The 10,098-nt window shown below is 36.7% G+C and overlaps 1 protein-coding gene across 1 annotated transcript; it reads left to right on the top strand.

Annotated features, from left to right (window-relative positions):
- Nucleotides 1-3,939: 3,939 nt before the first annotated feature.
- On the top strand, nt 3,940-9,488 carry LOC120344129 (uncharacterized). Its single transcript, XM_039413217.2, has 7 exons — nt 3,940-4,091; nt 4,358-4,535; nt 4,853-5,118; nt 5,810-5,957; nt 6,442-6,553; nt 7,342-7,447; nt 8,033-9,488. Exons 1-7 carry the CDS (start codon nt 4,067-4,069, stop codon nt 8,053-8,055), a joined length of 858 nt encoding a protein of 285 aa, XP_039269151.2. The 5' UTR covers nt 3,940-4,066; the 3' UTR covers nt 8,056-9,488.
- Nucleotides 9,489-10,098: the final 610 nt, after the last annotated feature.

Consider the following 10,098-nt stretch of genomic DNA (forward strand, 5'->3'; position numbering starts at 1 on the left):
GTGAATTTAAGCGGAATTTACAAATAAATTGCGACCACACGATGAAAATCGATAAATCCCATTTGCATTTCCGTTGTTACGCCTTCCATTTTTTGTCAAAAGGAGCACCGCTTTAAGTCTAGTCTAGTAGTTCCCAACCTTTGTAGATAAATTTCTCCCTTGCCTAATATGAAACTCTTCAATTTTTAATCTATTAAATCAGATATCAGCTGCTCGATAAACTAATAATATTCATGTGCTAGTTGATTGCCGAACACGACGTCGTAGCGGCTGGACGATTACAGCTTATTGACTGGTAGAATACAGCTATCCACCATCAGATACATGCATCTGAAACAAATGACTAGGGCTGGGCATTTCGAATCGAATATTCGAATCGAATCGAATAGTAAATTATTCGAATCGGTTCAGAGCTAAATTTCGAATCGCAGCCATCTTGTTTTCCTTTTTTCGCCAATGGTTGATTTTTTTCATTGAAGTCATATTTTTTTAACGCAATTCTAACATATGACTATTTTCTGTAGTGAGTTATTGATAAAACGTGTTTGTTTTTGTGAGTGAACGCTCAGTAATCTATCTGAGTGATGTATTCAATGTCTTCAGTAATTCATTTGTTAAGAAAACCAATTACTATAAAAAGTCGCTTACAAATATATATTTCCAAGTATTCGAGATTCGATTCGATTCGAAAATTTTTTTCGATTCGATCCTGAAATCACAAGGTATTCGAAAATTCCCAGCCCTACAAATGACTGGCTAACTAATCCAATACCCGACATGGACTGGTAACCAAACAGGAACCATGTTGATAGTTAATTGTCTGTTTTTCTGTTAGACACTTTCGTATGTTACACGATATCTCACGAAAGCGAGGTTTAATCTCTTCCAAATTATGCATGTGCATTCATCATATCTCGAACAAGAAGCCTATTGATTTTGGATGAATTATATCGTATAATTAGCGAGTTATTACTTATCGATCTTTAGATCGTTAATTATCGGTCTTTAGATCGGTAAGTATGTTGATAGGTATTTGTCTGTTTGTCTGTTAGATGCACTCAATATCTCACGAAGGCGTGGTTGAATCTGCTCCAAATTTTGCATGTGCATTCATCATATATCGGACCAGAAGCCTATTGGTCCTGGATGAATTATATCGTATAATTTGCGAGGTATTAATTAATTAGTAATGGGACACGCGGTGTCACTATAGAGTCATGGATCGAAACCGCAGTTTCGATCGATAAGTCTCCGGTCTCCGACCGATATTCTCGTTAATTAGTTTTCGATAGGTCTTCTCGTTTTTCGTATTCTTAATTTTTCGATACTTCATACAAATAATAAAATCCAACCTTTTCAGCTATAGTTTTCACTTCATATTTAATATGTAATATTAATATAAAAGTTTGTATAATTGAAATTTTGATTTTAAAATTTCAAACTATTTTGAGTTCCACTTTCGCGAAACTACATTTGGACTATTTTTCACCGTGGCGGGCCATGTAAGTGTGACTTGAAAAAGTTACATTTTATGAACAATATTAACAGTATTAACAATACAAAAGCGAAAGTGGAAAACAATAAGCATCGTGCCAAAACTAAATTGAATCGCAATCTCATCAAATAACTTCAGCTGAAACATCAAAATTGGGGTTTGGTTCGGTTGTGGCAGCATCAGGCGGGTCAGATTAAATTACCCAACAGACCGGACTGGGCCTGCGGGTCGTAGTTTGCTCATGTCATAGCTACAGTATGAATATGCTGTGGCTCGGGAGCCATCGCTCTGATTGCCGCCACTGCTTTGTTAGATTTAAAAATCTTGGTCGAAGAAATAGCGTTTTAATTAAAACTCCCGGCGGGTGTTTGTTTGTGCCCGAACCCTGTTGCATTATTATTTGTATTTTATGTGTTGTTTGATGGGAAAACACAAAAGTAAATTTTATAAAATTATTTGATAACAATGTGACACGCCGGCATAAAGAATTACATTTAGATATCGATTAATTGCTGGTTTGATGCTTTTTTGGGATGCGACGCTTATTCTGTATTTACGCCTCGAACAAGGCCTTGCGCAAGACCCACCAACATTCATTATTTCTCGGGTATGCCAGAGCGATTACCGAAAACATATCGGAACATTTCAACTCATAGGCGCTCACAGATAGGGCTGAGGAAGATAGACTTTTTTATTGTAATGAGTCCTCCAGACTCAATAATTACTGAAAAAACAGAATTCGTCACTCGGACAGTTCGCTGAGAATTCATACTCAATAAGAAACATGTTTATCAATTGATCACTCGTAAGAAAAGAGCCACATGTCAGTTAGCAGTTTAAAAATATTTCTTGACAGATGACAGATTCACCTCGATGTCTGGCGAGCGCAAAAAAGATAGCGGTGATTCGAAATTTTCGTCTGAACTGATTCGAATAATTTACTTTTCGATTCGAAATGCCCAGTCTTAACGATGCAGCGGTTATCTGTGAACCTCATTCGAATGCTTTCATTAGATAGACCATTCTCGATGACTATAATAATTTAAAGCTGTGGGTGCAACCTTATAACTGGATAAAACCACGGGCCGCGGCGGTGTGGCTCATCGTGCTGGGCGTTAGGAATACGCGCGCCACCGCACCTCTAATTACTCTGCGTGGGTTCGCAGGTTCGAATCCCATGCAAGGATGGTTATGTGCGATAGAATTGCTGGAGTCCTCGCCGCCGTAGGGTGGTTCACGTAACCGCTGGTCGGTTATGGCTTCCTCCATCAAGTCCATGCTTCCAAAAACAAATAACTGGCTAACTAATCCCATACCTGACTTGGACTGGTAACCGGACGAGAGACTGTGGTTCGCCATATGGTTAAGCCGTCTTATTGCCTTTCCTCTCCCTCGGGATAAATATGTGAATCCTTATCCCTTATCCTTATTTAATATGGGATTTCAGGTAGTTGCAGATTGTACACCCCTGGTTTAAAGTAAATTGAGTTGTTTAATTCTTTGAATATGTGCTATGTAATGCACATATTCTTCCACTTGTTGGCTTTTTTATTATTAGACGTTTTGATAACTTCCTTTTCTTGGATTTCGGTAATATTTACAAGAAAAAATTACTTAAGATCATATTTTTCTCATTTATTTGGGAAGATAGATTAACTGATTAAGTGGTTTAAATATAATCGCGAACCACGGACAGGTACGTGTCGCTTTTCTCTTTGATTACTGGACCAATTTCTTTGAAATTTTCAATGAGTAAAGAATATATTTTTTGCTAGAGGGCTATAACTTTTATTTTTGCTATGACGTCATCAAAATTATATGGTCCTACGTGTTCATATATTTGAGCATAGTTTCTTGTTCTTTCTTCTTTCTTCTTCTTTTATTATGTTCTTCAACTATTTTGCTGGACGTGCGCCTACTTGTACGTCTTTTAACTTTGTCCCTATGTTATGTAATGCGCCCGTGACATTGCTAAGTGTTCTTTACCTCCGAGTAAACTTGCTCCAAGCATTTTTTCATTTAGTATTCTGAAATCGAATTTTATTGTTGACGAGAATAAAACGAGAATATCGGTCGGAGACCGAAGACTTATCGATCCAAACTGCGGTTTCGATTCATGACTCTATACTGACACCGCGTGTCCCATCACTAATTAATTAATAACTCGCTAATTATACGGCATAATTCAAAATCAATAGGTTTCTGGTCCGAGATATGATGAATGCACATGCAAAATTTGAAGCAGATTCAACCACGCTTTCGTGAGATATCGCGTGCATCTAACAGACAGACAAATAACTATTAACATACTTACCGATCTAAAGATCGATGAGTAATAAAAAATCTTTCATTGGAAACAGAAACGTAAATCTACGTCGATGGCCAAATCCAAATTAGGCGGTTTTATGACATTCGCGCCGGATATGACATCCGGTAGCAATGATGACTGAATTTTCCCCTAAGCTTGGAGGGATTCGCGTACGTTAAGAGCGTACGACACGACAGTGGTATTCATCCAGAGGAGAAGGATATGAGGCATATATTATCTTAAGATAAAAATAGATCTTGAAAATGCAAAAATCCATTGGATCTGATGGTAAGGACATGATTACTTTGTCAATCCATTCTGCTATTAGGGAAACAATTTCAAAAAATTAAAGTTAATTTAGGAGATCGTCCTAGAATCCTACTGAATTAACTAAAAAGAAACGCAATCAAAAAACTTCACTTTTGGATTCTCAAGATTATTACCATAGTATTTTTACATCTATTTCCAGTAAAGGTTCGTTCAAGGTCATAGAGGAAAATTACACAACACCTGATAAAAATATAATATCTCTTCATTGCTGGTTTTATTCACAGAAATTGGAAAAGCTGAGATCGGCCCTGAAGGAGGTTCCATTCATTTCGATGATTGCTTTGTTACAATTCCACCCGGAGCTTTGAACCATCCTCTGCTCTTTAAACTGAATCTTCAGACAGATTCGACACAATTTTGTCCGGAAGATTTTGTCGGAATAACTCCAGTTTTGAGTAGTAGGTAGGTAGGGAACAGGTTCCCTTTTGTAATGAACTCAGTGTGAATGTTTCTTCATTTTCCCTGACACTCCCCTTTCTGCCTTTGGTTACTGACTTAAACCTTATTTTATTTGAATACCCAGAAAGTGGAGTGAATACCAGAGCAGAGGGTCAGTCAAATACATAACACATTTTTAGAAGTTATGAATAGAGTTATTGCTATTAGCAATATCTCTACCACTCCTTAAATTTGAAAAACGACGCTTCTCATAAAAGCTGGGAAGCATACTATATTGTCACCACAATATCTATTTTCTCAAATTTTGTTTCTTTTTTTAGCACACCTATACAGTCCCATCTTCCCATGATAATAAGATTAAGGACTTGGTGTCGTACGAAACAAGAAAATGTTATCGCGTATGTTGCTTACATGGAAAATGAGGATTCGGACATAAAAATACTTGCTCAAAAACAACTGAAAGAAACTGGACAGTATATAAGTTTTGAAACTGAGCATGTTTCAAGATTGTTTGTTTATATAAAAACACTCTTCATTGAAAAGGTTGAGTTTAAAGTTCAGCCAGAACTTTTCTTCAACAGAAAGGGTGAGATTTGTTCAGTACTTTTTATCAAAATCATTTTACCTTTTGCTATCAATTTGGTATCTAACTATTCATCTTCCATGTCAGTGGTTCCCAAACCGCAGCCTGCGAAACAATTTAATATAGACCACCGTACTTTAGTGAAATAGTAGAACACTTTATGTTTTTACCTTTTTGCGTTTTAGATACCGCCAATTGTTACATCATTATCACAGTTTAAGCAAGTGTATATTCATAACAATTTAATTGTGCTGGTATCTTAAATATACGTACCGGTACCAGTGTTGGCGCCCCCCTCTTGGCACGCGAATATCCTTCCGCTTATAATTTTTACCCAGGCAATCAACTTTAGGGTCCACTGTTTTATGCTTTTGTGCCAGTGGGTGTTACGTATCCATATGATGCAAGGTTGCTGTGGCAGGAGTGAAGATAACTATCCTAAGTTAGTCAAGAGTCTTTCTGCACACTAACACTGACCTTGGTCATACAAAATGTTAAGGAAATATACTCATGTTATAGAGTAGCAAAACTCTTGAATCACTTTTTTAGGAAATATGCACATATTTTTATGCAACTGCTATATGTGGATCCTAAGTAAGAAATGGACAAAGACCTGCCTTTAAATACATAATTCTTTTGGTACTCTTTCATCAGATTATTATTGTGTATCATTTTATACGCTTTTATTTTACAGGTAAATTCAGATGCATATTCTCACTTGATGATGAAACAACGAAGAAAGAAGTTTTTTCAGAAATGAACAGAGCAGAATACAGCCAAACGCCGTTTATATTTAATCTTTTAACAGTGAAATGTGGGAACCAAATTTCTATTAAGATCAGGTAGCAGATAATATTTTATTTATATTTATCCCAGGAGACAGGAAAAATGACGTAATCATATAACAAACCAAGGCATCTTGTTTGGTTACCAATCCATGCTGCTTATGGGATTATTAGTAGCTAGCTAGTAATCGACCTTACGGCAAAGAGAAATCCTGCACTCATCACGCTTAAGTATTCTCCAGGGGATTCGAACCTGTGAACCAACGCAGGTTAATCAAAGGTGCGATGGTGAGCGTTTTCCCAACTCTTAACATGATGCGTCGTCTGACCCTTTGTAAACTCAGTGTTACATGTGCATTAGTTCAATATGTCACACTTTGTATCGTGTCGTTTTTTTCTTTCACTCACCTATAGTGGGAAATAATGTCCTTCAAACACTGATGCAGTGTCGGTTTTTTTCACCGAATTCTAGAATAGTTTGATATTCGAATACGTAACTGTAGAACACACACTGTATAAAAACATCAAAATCTTATTTCAGTGCAGAGTCATATGAAACAACACAAAACTACACTTTCATTCCGGTAAATAAGAATGGATTTTCAATAAGTGAAGATCTTTGGAAGGGAAATAGAAAAGTCATTGAATTTCAGGTATTATTTTAAATTTATCGTGGCTGTCAAAAAAAAAACAGAACCCTGGTCACTTGGACATGTGCAAACTGCGGCCTGCGGGCTAAATGAAGCCTGCAAGGAGAAGTGCCCGTGGAGAAGTGCCAATTCTAAATGGTGTAACCTCTAAATGAGTTTTTAGTTAATCTGGTATGTGAGAGCAATTCCAATCTCTGTGCATTACTAGAAAGGCCATCTTAGGTAAATAAAGGTGTGGCCCACGGCTCCACCCAGTTACTCGTATCTGGGCCTTCTGTAATAAAGGTTACACACCCCTGTTCTAGAAAATATATAACTTTGAGCGAAGCGTCCTAGAATACTGAAGCATTTGGGCTTCAAGAAGAAGTTCATGTTCAAGTGTTGAATATTTTTTTTTGTTTTCGTAAAGGCAATCAAAAAGGTAAGTTGTTTTTTGACGTACTGGAAACATAAACATGTTTGTTCACGCTCTGGTTATGTGAACCATACTTTTGAGTTCAGCAGCCTTACCCTCTGACGCGTTAGAATGGTTAGGTTGGAATCAACTTATCTCCCTTATTATTCAGGCAATCGTATGTGTTCTCGAGCATGTTCACGCTTACCATGTTATGACAACCGTTGAGCTCGTGCCTTCAATTACCATTAGCAGTCTAAAATAGTCTCGTAGCATATGTCACATTAGGTAAATTTTGCTAATTATTTGATTTAGGTCTTGAAAAAGGGAGTAGTTTTCTTATAACATGCTTCTCTTTGCGAAGACAACTTTATTTCCTTTTTCTTCGTTCATTCAGGTATCTCCACTTCCGCAACCGCAAGAACTTCTTGATATTAAGTTTGAATTGAATCAAAATGGGAAGACTGAGTGTTTGGATTATAACCTGTTATGGTCTAAACTAGGTATTTCATGAAATTTTTTTTTATATATGGAAAATGGAGAGGGGAGAGTAATAAGACAAATTGATTATATGGCAAATCACTGCATCTTGTCTGGTCTTGTCTATGTCAGGTATGGGATTAGTTAGTCAGATATTTGTTTCTGATGCATGAACTTGATGGCGGTCCAGAGCTTACACAAACCACCCTTTGCAGATAGAGTCCAGTAATTCTTTCCTACAGGATTCAAACCTGCAACCTTGATACGCGATGGCAAGCGTTTTCCAAATGCTAAGCACGATTCACCAGCCGTAAAGTCAATATATTATTACATCACTATCGCTTTTGAGCAATCATAATTTTATCTGGTTTCAGTAGAAATTGATATTTCAGTGTTCATCTGAAACTTAGCTATGAGATGAGTCCCTGAAAATCTCGTCGCTCCAGAAGTATGTGTACCAAGATGACGCACAACCTGAACCCTAACCTGGTGCACATACTATTTTCAGGTTGTGCACCATCTTGGTACACATACTTCAGGAGCACCAAAATCTTTCCTCCAACATAAAGTAGATTTATTGCAGTTTTATTTTAAATATTACTTTGCAGATTTTATTGATGAGATCGACTGACTGATCAATGCTCAACTAAGAAAATCCTGCCTGATCTCTTTACGGAGGCAGTGAGGAACAAAAATACTATTCGATTCTAGTATTATGAAAATCAAAGCCTGCTCAATCTCCCATAAAATTACTCCAAAATGAATGTTTCCCCACCTTAATTAAAACTCTTTCTATACTTTATGTATGCAAAAGTATCTATGATTATTTCGTGAATCTTTTCACCAGAAAAAGAGAGTCAATGTTCATGACCATGGTTGAAAAAAATTGGTTCAAGTGTAAAAAGTGTCTTGAGTGGATGCTAAAATGATGGTCGTCTAATACAGTATGCTAGGGGTGCTTCCAAATCCAGGCGCTAGTATATATTTTGTTGGTATTTGTACCTTGAGAAATGTATTATCTATTTGTCTGACCGTCTACACTGGTATTCACGCCACTTTAGGAATATTCGAATACAATTATTGGACACTTAAGTGGACCTAGAATCGTTTTGTTATTATGTTGTTCTTGTTCTTTGACACAAAATTTTATCGTTATTAAAAAGTCGCTTTTCTCTTTGATTACTGGAACAATTGCTTTGAAATTTTTAGTGGATAAAGATTGATTTTTTCGCTAGAAGGCTATTACTTTTATTTTAAAATTTTCTGTGGATTGTGGAGTGCCGGTACCGTAATACAGCGCGGTGACACTAAACTAACTGTCTCGTAATAGCAGAGTTTGCACTCACTGGTATGATAAATATCTTTTAATGTGGGTGTTTTTTATGGAATCGGTAAACTGTGCCACGCAGGTCAGTAAGTCTCCGCATTGTAACCATTTAGCTGTTTCACTGTTCAGCATCGTTCAGGATATGCTATGATTTTCCGTGAATTGAGACAATATATTTCGTTTTGTCTCGCGTGTCCATATATTTGAGCATAGCTCTCTTGTTTAAGTTAGGAATTAAAGTGTGGTGTCTCACCCCCTTTAAGGCAATCACTGGTCTCTTTATCTATAGTCGTCATTCGCAATGTTGGTTTAGTTACTGCCAAAGTTATACTCGTCAACCTTGACTTAATAAATCATAATTAGGTATTAAAATTTTGGGTGACGCTGCTTGCGACCCTGTGGTTTCTCTTCCCCCTGAAGTTGTGTGTTTCATTTTCTTTTAATTTTGTATGTTGTACCTTACTTGGTGGAAATAAATGCTTCAATATGACCATGGGTATGCAAGATAAATTAGTTAAATTTGAGTTTTATGTTAATTATGATTGCACTGTTATTTATTTGTTTCAAAAGATTTATATGATACATATAAATAAGCCTGCACTAGTGAGTTTCTAAATTCTTCCACGTTTTCGTTGCGTTTCAAACATATTTACATTTCATTCGCCCTAATGAATCTTAATCCCAATTTGTGTATCTATTGTATCAATTTTTTTAATTAATACATTTGCTATATTTTTTATTATTTGTGATAATGATAGTGTTAAAATATAAATATCAGGTCAGGAACAGTGTCAACAGGGTCGTGGACAGACTTCGCATAGCAATGAATAAGCAGAATACATCAAACAAAAATCTCTTACTAATGCTTCTGTCATCGATAAACCCCATTTTTCATATTAAACCATCCATGAACCCCATCCTATATATTAAAAAGGCTGATTCACGTAACCGCTGGTCGATTACGGCTTCCTCAAGTCCATCCTTCCGAAAACAAATAACTAATCCCTTACTCAACATGGAACGGACGAGAGAGGTTCGCCATATAGCTAGGACTTTCCTCTACCCCTGGATAAATCTGTAAATATAAAGAAAAAAAATCAGCAAATTGTATAACTATAGACAAGCCATATCCAGAAAGCACAAGTTCAATGAGTGATGGTTCCATTTGGTTTTCTTGAATGTTAGAATTTTTTACACCTGCTTCAAACCGACAGAATCAGAACAGAACAAACTTGACTTCCACCCCAAACCAATTTGGCGTGGCGTCACGGTGTGGATCATCATCGTGCTAAGCATTAGGAATACGCTCGATTACTCTGCGTGGGTTCGCATCCCATGCAGGAATGG

Source organism: Styela clava, chromosome 1 (genome assembly GCF_964204865.1).
Source record: "Styela clava chromosome 1, kaStyClav1.hap1.2, whole genome shotgun sequence".
Taxonomy (NCBI): Eukaryota; Metazoa; Chordata; class Ascidiacea; order Stolidobranchia; family Styelidae; genus Styela; species Styela clava.